At 42.9% G+C, this 15,138-nt stretch overlaps 2 protein-coding genes across 4 annotated transcripts in view; one reads left to right on the top strand and one right to left on the bottom strand.

Annotated features, from left to right (window-relative positions):
* The window catches only part of wwox (WW domain containing oxidoreductase), a 236,378-nt gene extending 228,345 nt beyond the window's left edge, over positions 1 to 8,033 (top strand). Inside the window, exon 9 of the mRNA XM_079603341.1 lies at positions 6,800 to 8,033. Within this exon, the coding sequence (XP_079459467.1) occupies positions 6,800 to 7,000 (201 nt within the window). The 3' untranslated portion in view covers positions 7,001 to 8,033. The remainder of the gene's footprint in view (positions 1 to 6,799) is intronic.
* Positions 6,418 to 15,138, bottom strand: part of mafb (MAF bZIP transcription factor b) — a 97,232-nt gene continuing 88,511 nt past the window's right edge. The window contains exon 3 of one of the 3 annotated variants that reach the window (XR_013796463.1): positions 6,418 to 8,088. The gene's annotated coding sequence lies outside the window, so the exon portion shown is untranslated. The remainder of the gene's footprint in view (positions 8,089 to 15,138) is intronic. The other 2 variants (XM_079603342.1, XM_079603343.1) reach the window with 2 other exon arrangements.

Consider the following 15,138-nt stretch of genomic DNA (forward strand, 5'->3'; position numbering starts at 1 on the left):
GCCTGTGTACATATATATATATATATATATATATGAGAGAGAGAGAGAGAGAGAGAGAGAGAGAGAGAGAGAGAGAGAGATGGTTTAATCCCAGCCCCCTCGCTCTGAAAGGGCCATTATTCCTGTGTTTTTCGGGCCACGGGCCGCGGAGGTGTGTGTGTTGAGAGTTTGTGAAGTGTGTTTTGTGGTGTAAATCCTCTCTCCGGCGGTTCATTGGGCAGAGAGAATGGCAGCGGCTCTGTTGACTCTTTACCCAGTGTCCCGCTCACAGCTGGCCGGAGCACGCTCAGATGGGCTGTCGGCTCCGAGAGAGAGACTCGCTGAATGCTAAGGTAAACAAAACCAGAGAAAGAGAGGAAAACAGATGGAGAGAGAGAGAGAGAGAGAGAGGGGGGAGAGAGAGAGAGGGAGAGATAGAGAGAGAGGGAGAGAGAGAGAGAGAGAGAGAGAGAGGGGGAGAGAGAGAGAGAGAGAGAGAGAGAGAGAGAGAGAGAGAGAGAGAGAGAGAGAGAGAGAGAGAGAGAGAGAGAGAGAGAGAGAGAGAGAGAGAGTGGTTTTTCATGGTCTTTTGTGGTCGAGATGAACTTTTGGGGTTTGGACTGAGGGAGGTTCTGTTGGATCTACTGTATAACTGACGCTTTTCAACACAACATGTTATTGTAATCAGAGCGATTATAATGTCCAGTATTTCAGATTACACTCATTAAAACCAGTTCAGTTGCGGCCTTACATTTTTCAGGATGGTCAAATTGGCTGTACAAGTCATTTCAACTTAAATTATATTAAACTGACTTTAAAACATTTTTAGTTGAATCTTGTATAACTCTTACAAAAAGTTGAAATTGTTTAAATTATTAATGTAAAGTAATGTGAAAACGTTTTATTACAGTGCACTGCAACCTCTCAGTTTCTGGTATCATAACAGTTAAATATAACAGTCTGCGGGACAATAATCCGCTCCGTCTTTATATAAAGTGCAGGTCCGTCGAGTCAATGCAATCCAGAGAGACGTCGCTCCTCACGGGCAGATGGCCAGCAGATTGTCCCGTTGTCAGCTTTAGTGTTGAACTATGGGAAATAATTCTGCGGCACATTGATGTGTAGAGTCGCTATCAGATCGAATTTTGCTAAACCATCCTAATTGAATAACACATGTAATGGCAAAGAACCGAAACACTAAACATCTTGTTACAATGATTATTTATTAAATTTAAAATATCTTTAGCACAGATTAAAAATCAGACACCTGCAACTATGGTCGTCATGAATCGAAAATAAACATTCCTAAAAAAACAGTCGCTCCTCCTCCACTGGATCCATGATCTCCTTCATAGAATAGTCTCTGGATTAGGTATAAATGTACAGGTCATTGCATAGGGCTGAGGCAAAACTGACCGCAATACTCAAGCCATGGCCATGTACGGCAATATACATGTTGACATGTACTTCAAAAAAAAAAAAAGTGCCTTATGTTTGGCTGTTACAGTCAGGAAACCAGGATACACTTCATAACAGATGAACAAAATACCAATAAAATACACATAATAGTTAGTTATTAATGTTCTATGAGCATATGAGGTTTGCATATGTTCATTCTGTCGATGTGTGTTTGCCTCAACCCTCGTACACAAATGTCTGAAGGATAACATGGGAGAAAACAGTGCGAATGACAGCCAGATACCAAAATAATCAAATCAAAATCACAATTTTTCTGTTTATGAGATCATGTTTATTTGACCAATCGTTGTATTATGTTCCTTTTTTTTTTTCTTAATTCAGTTCTTTTTTTTTTTAGCACATGCCATATGCGTTATTTTGATTATAAAAGTACCTGAAACAATTGCTAGAGTGTCAGCATGCATAGCTGTTCGATATTTACAGATGTACAACACGGCGACAGCGAGGCGGACGACATGAGGCGGGACATTTACATCTCGTTTACTTATACATGCAGCAATGGTGGAAAACCCAACACAACCGTTCTGGAAACAGAGGGACGTTACCGTTGAAGATCTGACGGGACTCAGCTGATCAGATGCTCTATACTGAGCACACCAGGAGTGTGTGTGTGTGTGTGTGTTGGAGAAACTACATGGGAGAAGGTTCACGCCCGTTCACTGGGGTACTAGTTAACGTCAGCCGGCACAGGACTGTAACACTGATGGTAGAAGAGGGACTAAATCACATTTGTACACTACACACAGTCAGATCTCCAGGTGTGTGTGACGAGGGCGTCCGTTCTGCGTCAGGAAACACGAAACACCCGTTTAACGCTTAATCAAAACACTACACTAACCAGACACTATGAACATCTTTGCTGTTAAATATACACTTATGCGGACCAATGAGATTTGACGATGGGCGGGGCTTCCCATCACAACGCCGCAGAAGTGGAAACCCGGCGAGGAATAGTCCCGCTGTCCACACCTGATGTTATCATCTCGGTTATTTATTGCTAAACAAAACGACGTATTTGGATCTGTATGCGTGAGGTTTCACATTGAACATTGCATTTGATACAGGAAGACGTTATTTAGTTGTTTCTTATTGCAGGACTTCTGAGATAATGGACGTATCTTGTGTCCATTTCTGGCCTTTGTTTCGTGAATTATCTTTAAAAGAGGATGCATGTGTTGCTCTTTGTTTTTGTTTGCTTTGGTTTGGTTGTCAGTATTGCTGCTAAACTTCTCAAACTGTTTTCCTGTAGTTTGAATACCTGTATGATGCAGAATATGCTTAATTTAAGTATTGAATACTTCAGTTGTTCTGAACTGGTGGGTCACGGCCCACATTGAGAACAGCAATGCTAACTCTATAATTGTGCATGGTTAGCATCGAAACAGAAGCGTTTATCAGCTTCTAGTCCTTTACTATTGGTGTCGAATGCCACGTTCATGGGTCAAAACTAGAAGATCTCGGCGGATACCAACATACCTCATCCCCATCTTTGGAAAACACACATTTTGAACTACAAGCAATTGTAGTGCTATGTTGGGATGTCACGATGTCCAATTATAAATCTTGTGTCCTGATGCAAAACCAGTTGAGAACCACTGGTTTAACCGGCCAGTGGCTCTATTGCGATCTCAGTCTTCTGAACCCGGTCCAGGATGTTAATGCATTTTATCATAAAGCTTATCGGTCCAAAAGGGCCGTCGGGGTCAAGCGCCAGGAGGTTCAGCATAACGGCAATAAGATCCATGTTCTCTTATTCAGTCTGACAATCCAATCTCCCACAGCTAAATACACCAAAGCGGGAGGCTCATGGTTAGAAACCCTATTATTGTCCCACTGCTAACGGATAAAGGGAATGGCGTTCCAGTCTGCAGCCTCGATGGATCAATCGCAGATCTATATTTAGAGAAGATGCATCTGAGAAAGCTTGATGGGAATGTATTCAAAGTTCTAATAAAGCACATGTACTAAACCCCAATTGAACAATCAAGCCGACTGTATGGCGAGCATATCCGAGTTGAGCTGTAATTCAGACGGCGATTACTGTAATAAAGTCTCCTAAGCTAACCGCTAGCTCTGTTTTAGCCCTATTCAGTTGGCGCGGCTCTTAAATGGGGCTGCTGGGATTTAACCATGTGTTCTCCCTGCATCTCACATCCGCTAGGAAGACTAGGCAGGCTTTGGGAATGGGCTAAAGCGCATTTGGAAGTGGCTTGGTATTCATTTCAGCCCATTGTTTGGCTAAGGGACGGCGGCGCGCTAGCCAGCGCTGAAATCGCACTCCACATCCATTAGCGCTGGTAATCTCAGTCACGCTAGTCTTCACAGTGTGTCATTACAGAAGGCATTAGCAGCGCCAAGTAGCGTGATGCAATAGAGCTTGAGAGGAGTGTATTAGCGTTAACTTTGAGCTGTCGGGCACTGTATTCTAATCAAGGTGAGGCGACAACAAGGACACATGAAGAACATGACACCGCTTTTAAGACCCTGCTGAAGAAGAAAAAACACTACTTCAACTAGCCTGAGGTTTTTTTTGCTAGAGACCAAGCTGGTATTCAGTGGTAAACCAGATGAACAGCGGCCTTGCCAGGATGCGAGACCAGTTAAACCACATCAGGCTGGTTTCAGCTGTTTGTTCCAGCGTAGCTTATGCTTAAAACATGTGAAGTTATAAAATATTGGGGCATTATGAAAATCAATACTTCCAAAGCAGTCCTATGGTTTCTAGACCTATATCCTGGGTTCGGATTTCAGAGCACATTTGTTATTCCTAATGAGCTAATCGAAAGCTAGGAGGCATTTTGGGCAATTTGCTCAACATCTAGCTGATTTCCCCATCACAACGCCGCTTTTATAACCAGGGAAATAATTTCACACAGCTTTGAACGAGTGCAAACACTTTTTTTGTGCATGTAACTACGTTAAATGTAATTACAAGAGCAGTGAATCCATAAAGTGCATCTTTGCATATTGACTCACTGCGCTGGGTTCGCTAGAGGGGTTGAGTGACATTTTTCTGTCCTTTCATATTCCCAGCTTCAAATATGTATTAACTTATCACTGCACAAGCAGGTAAGACTCCAGAAAGATCCATCCTTTTGATGTCATGTTTATTGCCGCACTAACCAAAGCAACATGCAGCATCTGTGTACTTCAAAAGACGCTCGGTCCGACACACACACACAGATACAGAAAAACACACAAACTAGAGTTAAATGGGGATGAGCGCACTGAATATCTGACTACAGCCTTGGCTTTCTTCCTGCGAGTTTGTGTGTGTGTGTGTGTTTCTAACAAGCGTTCTGTCGCAGTCTTTGCCAGCTTGAGCTACAGCTGTTGATTTGGCTCCTTAAACGAGCCAATGTCTTTGTACTGTTGCACGCGTGTGTATTCGCGTTCTGTTTAAAGAGTTGGCCATCGGTGTACGTCCCTGTAAACGTCTGCCAGACGATCTCCTAAACGTTGGCCTGCGCTTTTTTCAGATCTGAGACGCTCCTGCACTATTTGAAGATAAAGCGGCCGTCCATTTCATGTGCATCTCACAGAAGTTAACTTCCTGCAGAAGTCGTGTGTGAAGTAGCGCAGGACGGTTTCTTCTGTGAGAGGAGGGACATAAAAAACCAGTCTGGAAACATTTGAACTGCACGTCGGCTCTAATTCTGTCTGACATGTTTTTCTTTTCCTCTGAATCTTCAGCCCTCTTTCCCCAAGACACCCGGGATAGCCTACCGTCCCCAACAATTAGACTCTGATCAGCCGTGCGGAAAAGTGCAGAGCATCTGTGAGACGTGAAGAGTCATTTGTTTTGGTGTAAACAATCAAACCCGAGGGCACAAACAAAATAAACCCTAAAAGAGGCTTGACTGCGGGGCGTACATGTTGTGTTCCAGACACAAATGACTGATTTTGATGTTTCATGAGGATTTTTTTTACATTAGGGGATGAGGATGGAATTGCTAGACTGGCCTTTAAACCCTGGCTGAACACTGTGATAGCGCTATAATCTATTAAAGCTAATTAAAAGTGTCTTTTATTATTTTATTTGAATGTGCAAACGGTTTGTTTGAGTGGCCCAACATGTCCAAAGGTGTGGCATTGGGGACTACACGTTTTACGACGACAGAAGACGGGAGGACTGTTTTCTGCTAGTTTGGTGCTGAAATAACACACTTTAAATGTACACACCTCTTCATCTTGGAAAAGTGATTCCAGCAATTGCTTCCTTTCTTAAGGTGGGTTCACACTGAAAACGATCACTGTCACTGGACTTCAGCGGATTGTGTATCTTGGTTGTCACCAAATTTGAACTCACCAAATGGTCTGTGTCACTTTTGTCACCTCAGATTGACAAATCTCACTGAAAACGAATTACTTCCAGTTGCTTTGTTTGCTGTAAACCGCTGTCAGTGTGAACGGCTCTTTAGAGCTTTCCATGAAGCCTGACCAGAGGATACTGGGATTTGGGTTACGTGTCTCCAACCTGTCTTGAGTGTCTTTCAATTTGATATCTTTGTGCTGGATCCCTTTTTTAAGATTTAAATGTGTGTCTGTGTGTGTATATGAGTCTACACGTAGACGCCTTCTCCAGCAGTGACAGAAAGTCCCCATTGACTCAGTGACATCCAGAAATCCCTTTGACATGAGATGAATGGACAGTTTTGGCAGGCTGCCCCACAGTCGTCTTTACAAGACTTCCCCAAAGCACTGCCTTTCTGCTATGTACAGTATCTACAACTATACTGTTTGTGTGTGTTGATCATTGTCTGTGATTCTTGGCAGGTGTACAAGAGATATACAATAAACCTGCCAATTCAGTGCTTCTCAGTTCAAGTTTCGGAGATATTATATCCTGTTTTTCCTACTTATGGAGGAGATACCGGCAAGTGCATGTCATTACTATTGTTCTCGGTTGTTTTCCTGCTAACCTTTGAGTGGATAGAGCATTCAGACAGCGTGAGGATTGAGTCCACCTTAAAAGCTTTTATAGAACTTGCCAGAATTGAACACCATAAACCAGCTCATCTTGGTGGTTTCTAGACTAGTATTTGGCAGGTACCTATATGACAGCATGCAGATTGCTGACAGCCATGTGTCCATTGTACAAGTACAACAGGAACTCCAATTGAACAAGCTCACAGTCTGTCCCATGGTGTCTTCTGACAGGCTGTGAAGCACTTCCCCTATCTCATGATCAGTTTTAGGGGGGAAAGCAAGTCTCAGATGGTTAGAGGTGTCTTTGGTATTGCCCCGTCCCAGTTTTTGCGGCTGTCACTTTCTCTGTCCAGGAACAAAAGTCTTCATATTTGCTCAGTTTATTCTGATATTTTTGTTTTTGTTTCCACAGCAACAGGGAGCGGCCACTACGGTCTACTGCGCCGTGGCTCCGGAGCTGGAGGGAATCGGAGGGATGTACTTCAACAACTGCTTCCGCTGCTTGCCCTCTCCGCAGGCCCAGGACACCACAGCCGCCCTAAGCCTGTGGGAGCTCAGCGAGAGGCTCATCCAGGAGAGATCCACACCCCCCGCAGGTGCCCGGACCCTGTGATCCCGCAGGGTCGCCTACATGAACATCACGGCTACGTAGAGGATTCAGGCATTGGGTAATCATTGATTGAAGGGGCAAAAACGATGAGAAGATGCAATTCTAGACTGTACAAGGATGTTGGCAATCAAGCTTGGAAGTTATCTGAGAATCGGAAACTAGAACCACACGGGCTGGGACTTCTACAGCAGATAAAGAGATGCAGAGAGACAGCGAGAGATTCAATTCAATTGTGTTTCTCTCGTTCTCAAAGGCGTAGTCACTCAATCCTGCATTAGGCTTTAACTAGGTCTAGATCACTCTATAAATGTCTCCTTAACAAGCAATAATGTTTGAATCGTCTTTAGAAGGGGTCTATATGGTTTAAATGGATGTTTACGGCATACAAATACTCATCTGTGTGGAGATCAATGTCAACCTTTACGTCTGTACAGATAAAAATGTTGAATAAATGTAACGGCGTAACCTACAAAGACATAATGCAGGAAATGTACAATTTGTGAACTATTTACAAACATGGTGTTTTCACATTGCTAAGAATAAGCCTGTATTGATATCCTGTACACAATATACACAAGCTGCTGTTCTGAAAGAATCTGAAAGCTGTCGTCTTTCTTGACCCCATCTGGCTGGATCCTCCCCACCATCTTTTATAAAACGCTGGGCTTAATGTTGAAGAACAATAAAACCACATCTGGTACGAGAACCGGAGGGCTGTCAGTGGCAGAGACACAAAAAGAGTCCATGTGGTGTGGAAATATCTGGTGGAAGTTCCTTTTCAAATTCCTTTTATTGTCCGGATTGCATCATCAAACATGCAGGGATGTTTCAAGGCTTTCCTAATTTGTTTTTCATTGTTGGCGAGGCATCTGACTGTAAAACCAGGATAGAGTCAGTAGAAGGGGATTGTGGGTAAGGCTGAGGAGTGGCACTCAGGTTGATAAAGGGTTTCTGATTTCTCTCAATCCTCTGTCATCTTCCTTCTCCTAATCGTTGTCTTCATCAGGGGTTGATTTTGGAGAGGTTGTGCTTTGTGGCAGTCTAGGAGCCGTGGGTCACCCTAAGCCAGAAGCGTTCCAGTGTTACACTGTCTGAAAAGAAAGAGAAAATGTATTAATAATTAATAATTCAAAATTCAAATTCAAAAAACAAACAAACATGATTTTATGTAGTCGTATACAAAGCTGGGAGTGTCTCCATCACATCTTACATTGTTTTTGGGCCTTAAAATAGTGTTAACGAATAGCACTGTCAGTTTATGATTCATTTTAATGAGCAAGTTCAAAAAAAGGATTAATCTATTCATTTTAGTCAGATTTTTAAAAAAAGTCCCTGTGTGACATTTTTTCTACAACGTTTTGCTACCTAATGAAAAGTTAGTTAGGCCTCAAACACACATCACAGCAATTATCTTAAAGTGATTTAGACATGCTTTGAGAATTTCTTGAGATTTTTTGAGAACAAAATTCATAAAAAGAAAAGAACAATCAACACAAACATCACAACTAATAAAGGATGAATGCTCAGCATACAGTGGACACTGTTTTACACACTACATGCATTTGTTATTTTCAGTGGTTAACAGTATGTATTGTGAAAACTAAAATAGCTAGAGTATTTTATATTACACCCCAGTAAAAAAAAGGACCTCTCTAGGGATTTAAACCAAGAAAGTCTCCTATCTCGTGAGTCAGGGGTGAGTGAGTTTCCCCGGAGTGACATAAGCTGAACCCTTCTTCGTCTGTGTGTTTAGTGAGGCTTTGACCATGACCCGGAACAACTCCATAAACAAACCGCCTGTCACACGCATTACTCACTCCAACAGAGTAATTGACACATCAAGAAACCAATCATAAAAGAGACCTGTCCCGCCCTTTCACGCTTGTGCGGCCAGTGGAATCAATAACCTGGACCAGCAGACGAGGATAAGAGCGACTCTAGCGCTTTCCACAGCAGAAAATCAGACGCCCTTTCAACACAAATGCAACTGAACTGGTTTAGTGCGTCACAAATGAGACATGCTAAAGTTGTACAAAATATAGGCTTGATCTGTTCCCAACATGTGAGAAACCCAGCATGTGATTTGAAGAACTGATTGTGTAATGCTCAGAGTACATTCTCTCCTGCACAAACAGGGTTGCGTAATGTACATGTAGACAGTGTGCCCTTCTCCGTGCAGGTGGCCTATCTGTGTTTGCTCCCACACACACTCACACATACTGTATGAGGAGACCATGATGCAATGCAGAAATCGCACACACATGTATTTGGGGTGCGATACCAAAAGATGGACAAGGTGTTCCTTGCACATCCAAGGGAAAAGAGGTTGTCTGAAAATATGCTACTCATAAACAAACAAGCTTCTGTACTGGAGTTGAGCGTGTGTGGGATTGGAGGTGGGGCGGCGCTCTATTTCTGGTCCCACTCAGTCTCTTCCCTGTTCTCGCTCTCTTTCTTGTTCTATCTGTTCTCTCCAGAGAGGTAGAGAGGTCTGGGAGAGGTAGAGGCAGTAAAAGTGTCACCGTGTAATGAATGGGCCCCTGATGGAGGGAGAGAAAGAGAGTTGGGGGGGAGGAAGAGGAGAGACTGGTTGTTATTTGTCTGAGATTGAGGGAGGATAGCTAATGATGTGAGGCATGTAAACCTGAAGTGGCACTAAACCATTTGTGTGTGTGTGTGTGTGGGAACCAGTGGGACCGTCCCGGTCCTGGATAACGGGAGATAAAGTGGGAACACAGATGTAGTGTTTCTGGGCCAGCCAGGTGTCACATACTGTATTGTTTGCAAATGTCTGAACACAGATAGGAAAGCTTTCAGTTGCACAGTCTCAACAAGGGTACCACTCCGCTAGTCTTTTCCAGGGACACCGGAACCAGAGGGATTCTTGTAGTCCACAACCGCGTAGTCTGATTTTATGTTTAGTGACTTTGTTCTCTCGCGCTAAAGCAAATTTTCAAACAGATAAAGGTACCGGCTTATCCCTACAGTAAGCCAGAAGTCTTATCCTAGGGTCTATCCGCAGATCTACTAGATCTCTGCATTGAAGTCCATCTCCTATCAAACCATCGCAATATCATACTCCCATAGAGCAGCCCTTAAACACTTGGCAAAGATTGACAATCGCCTGACCTACAAAAAGGACACAAACCTTTTCCAAATGCGTCTTAAATGCACTGAGAACAAACAAACCCCAATAATAACATGCACTAAACGATGTTGACAGTGCGCCACAGGTGGCGTGGCATCTGAGGTTTCAGCCTCAAGGTCTTCTGGGAAACTGTTGGCCCTGTGTTGGTTTCCATCCTCTACTCAAGCCTCTCTACCTCCGGGGAAGTCTGGGTGGCAATCATTTGGGTTTTATGACCCTTTTCTGCCTCCCCAGCAGAAGCAGCAAATGCTCAGCTGGGTCTAGACAGACGCTGGTGATATCGTTCTCCTCAAGGCATAGGTTGGCATACAACAAAAACAACAGCTTTGCCTCCAGAGTTGTGCCAAGTCTGGCCCCAATGATGTCTTGGATACATAGTTATTAAACCGAAACATTTTTATTTGCCAAACTAGACTATGTAAGATGTAGATATTGGGGAACTAGCCATGTGTTGAGAATCTACAAGGTGTCTTTCAATAAGTCGTTGATCGAGAGTGTAGTCAGGCTACGATGCAAGTATAGGCCAATACAAAAAAGATCTTATCCTCCTTTAAAGTCAAAGACTTGTGTAATCCAAGCTATCCTTTTCCCAAATCCTAGAGAGACATTATGTGAAAACCTGCGAGAATGATCTCAACTGCTTCAATAACCATGCGTGTTCTGCCAAGAAGACCTTTGTGTCCGAGGCACCGGGAGATTCATGAGTGGATGTTTTTCTCGTTTCTTCAACAGAGCCTTATTGATCATTGTATTGGAATCATTAGATAGTAAATCAATGCTTTTCTTTCTGCACAAGTGCACCGTTTCTCTAAGGCCGGCCTTGACAAACAGAAATGTTTATGCACTAACTCACCTCACTTTGTTTCCACACATCTAGCTTGAATAATCTTTATATTTCACAGCATCATACAACTAACATATATTAGTACGGTTCCACTTTATATTAAGTGGCTTTAAGTACTATGTACTTACATCGAAAAATAAGTACAATGTACTTATTGTGTTCATGTTGTATTGTAAAGCACTATTGCTGCTATTGAGATGAGATACGGGTAAGGTTAGGGGCAGGTGTGCTGGTATGGGTCGGTATAAGGTGTAAGGGAAGGGTCAACTTTGTAATTACAAATGTAATTACATAAATGAATTACCGCTGTGATTACATGCTGGTATTTTTAAAATATAAGTCCAATGTAAAAACATGTATGTACACAATCAGTCCATTGTATCAAATTGTTAATTTCAATGTAAGTACATAGTACTTAATATAAAGTGGGACCGGTTGGGGTCAAGGAACATTTTTGAAAGTACTAATTATGACATTTAGTACCATGTGATATGTCATAATACCATGATATTACCATCATCTATCATTATTACTTTTGTACTTTTTAGTGTGTCTAGCTTGAAATAACTGTCTGGTTGTGGTAGAAGCAAGAACACAAATATAGCCAGATTTCCGCAGTAAAAACTGTAATGTAAAGAACTTCGGTGTTACTGATACGGCGGTCCCGTCCAGGACAGGCCGGTGTGGCGATGCAAGACAAAAGGTGACTTTCAGAGGTAAACGGATCTCCCATTGACCCCAGTATACGTCTGCATCACTTCCTGTACGCACAGCCCTGGCTGTAACCGAAAGCCTTTCCCTGAACACTCACAATATATCCGCTTAATCTCCCCCCATTTACAACGACACACTCAATCTGTATCACTCTCCCATTCCCTCTGCCGGTTCGAATCGGGGAAGAGAGGCATCATGACATCATGTCCTGTAACAAAGCCATCATGGCAGCTGATAGCGTGCCTGATCTCTGACCGGTCGGCTTCGGGTCGGATCGCTCCACATCTGTGGAAACAGAGCTGCACCACATGCCAGGTGTTTAATATCAGCGCTGCGTGGTGCAATTACCCCGCAGAAATGAGCTTTTAATTCCGTTTTATTGGCCCAATATTGCTTCTGGTGTTTAGGTTTTTAAACATTATAATTAGTTTTGAAAAGATTGGTCGACCTCATTCTATTCCACAATACCCCATGGCTTTAAACAATGCTCAGCGGTGGCATGGATGCAGGTTTCTGGAAACGCCTGGGTTGCGGTGAAACACGATTTTAATAGCGCAGCAGAGCTTTGAGACAGCTGGCGAGAGGAGCACTTATTGGTGAATATGGAGAATTAATGCTGCTAAAAATATCAAAAGAATATGATTTTAGTGTTTTGGAAACAATTTCAGTAACCTATTTATGCAAAATGAACATGAAATAGATGCACTGAACATTTAACTAGACAAAATGTGCTGATGCAAAAAAAACTATCTATCCAATGCAGGGCTTTTAAATGCATTTATACTGTATGTGGAAAAACTAGTGTGATTTTATACAGGCAAACACAATTATATAATAAACTAAAGGTGTCACAGATCATATTTTTAAATGGGTAACTTAGTTTAAAAAAACTACTCAGGATATATTTTATTTTGGATTATATATATATATCTTTTTTTTTTTTTTTTTTTTTTTCATAAAACTAAGTACATTTCTTTATAATTTGCTGTTAAAAAACTCAACTTTCCCCTTCTATGATTGGGTCTGAGACCCCATACACAAACAAGCACAATTCATCAATCTCTTAATCCAAGTAGTTTATTATTCCATTGAAATTAATATTGGCTTTAGGAGAATAATTACATCTTATTCTTAAACTTGCACAGGCTTAGTGGGCTGTGAAATGCCAAAGTGTGTAGATATTTTTAATGAATATGATCAATCGTACGGCTCTCGGAGGAACAGATACACTCGATAGAGAGATGCGACCCGGAAAATTTATGATCCACGGCCATCCATAAACTGTCACCTCTCCAGCGCTCAAGATTAGCATGTGATTAAAATGTAGGTCAATATTTATTAAGAGCCGTTATAAAGTCAATGTTGGTTTTATGAAATCCAGTAGCTGAGCGCGAGAGAAGTTTATGACTAGATAACGCACTTCTGTCGAGCCACTCGGAGGCTGTTTATAGCAGACGCGTCTATATTCTGTTTAGTAAGGAAATCTATTTTTTGCAAAGTTTCATGTGATGCTTGTGGGTGAGATTTAAAGTAACGGAAGCCGCTTGCTATGATTAGTCCGGCGGAGCTAGTTCGCTCCGAAAATTAAATGCACTCGTGTCATTTTAAAGCGTTCAGACTTTTTATTTAAAAAATGAGACGTTTTGTAGAGCGTTCACGCTGCTCTTTTCCTGAATCTGCCGAGCTCAAAACATGAGGCAAACAAGCACCATAAGGGGATGTTCAGCAGATAATGCCAGTTTGTTCCCCGTTTGGACCAATTTTATTGAGTAACATTCTTCTAAACTGTGTTTTTAAAAAGTCATATGGTTTGAAACGATGTTTTTGGGTGAAGAAATTCCTTTATAATCTCTGCTTGCAAGCCTGCATTTCTTTTTGTTTGTGTTTAAATGCCACAACTTCAGCACCATGAACGATTAGATGCATTAAAGCCAGTTTTACTCTATAAATGCATTTTTTCTCAAGGCACAAGCTGAGTTTTATATCAAAGGTCTCATGCAAGTGGTTTCTGCCGTCAAAGAAACTCTTCTGAAGCGCGGGGAGAGTTTCAACACACCCGAGAAAGCAGATCCTAATCTGCCGTGCCCCTCTTCTTCCTCTGTGTGTGACACACTTTCACACACTCAACAGGGCAGGGCATGATGAAGTGCGCCGACACTCGCCTGCTATTATAAGACAATAAGATAACAAGCTCTCGTATTCAGAGGAGGAGAGTTTCAAGCGGCAGGAATCAGAGTAAAGCACGGGGACATTTTTCCAAATTTATCTCCGCTGTCTCTTGACGTTTTAGTCGAAATACTGCCGGTGGAAAAGCTCTGCTTAGCACGAGACGAGTTGACCTTGTAAACCTTGACTTATTTTGTTGGCTCTTTGTGCGTAAGGGAGGAAGGGAGGGCGAGAGACCAGAGGAGAAGTCGTACCTGTCATGCCTTTCAAACAAAGAGAAAAACGAGCGCTCGGCCCCAACTACAATTATTCCCTGCTGTCTGGAGATTCATCAGAGAGAGAGAGGGATAGACTGAGAGAGAGAGAGAGACTGAGAGAGAGAGAGAGAGAGAGAGGGATAGAGAGAGAGAGAGAGAGAGAGAGAGAGAGGGATAGAGAGAGAGAGAGAGAGAGAGAGAGAGAGAGAGAGGAGAGAGAGAGGGATAGAGAGAGAGAGAGAGAGAGAGAGAGAGAGAGAGAGAGAGAGAGAGAGAGAGAGAGAGAGAGAGAGAGAGAGGAAAAACTGCGGAAAGAAAGATGGAGAGTACCAGCGAGCGAGCGAGTGCAGAGAAAGGAAGTGGAGGAGAGATAGAGCGAGCGGAGGTAGAAAAGGCCAGAAGAAAGAGGATTTGTCAGTGTGCTTTAGTGGAAAGCTCACCGCTAAAGGCTGAGGTGGCAGTAATGAAACATTCATAATCGGCACAGACACGCTTCAACACACTCGCTGACACACTGTTTAAGCACTGCCGCCACTCCAAGGTCACTCACACACACACACACACACCTGAGAAGAGCCAGGACCGAGCCGTATGAACGCCAGCTCTCGCTCTCTCACACACACACACACACACACACACACACACACACACCTGAGAAGAACCAAGAGCGAGCCGTATGAACGCCAGCTCTCGCTCTCTCTCACACTCACACACACATACACACACACATACACACACACACACACACACACACACACACACACAGACACACAAATGAGAAAGAACCAGGACCGAGCCGTCTGATCGCCAGCTCTCGCTCTCTCACACACTCACACACACATACATACACACACACACACACACACACACCTGAGAAAGAACCAGGACCGAGCCGTCTGATCGCCAGCTCTCGCTCTCACACACACACACACACACACACACACACACACACACACACCTGAGAAAGAACCAGGACCGAGCCGTCTGAACGCCAGCTCTCGCTCTCTCTCTC

This window comes from Phoxinus phoxinus (assembly GCF_949152265.1).
Source record: "Phoxinus phoxinus genome assembly, chromosome: 25".
In the NCBI taxonomy this organism is placed as follows: domain Eukaryota; kingdom Metazoa; phylum Chordata; class Actinopteri; order Cypriniformes; family Leuciscidae; genus Phoxinus; species Phoxinus phoxinus.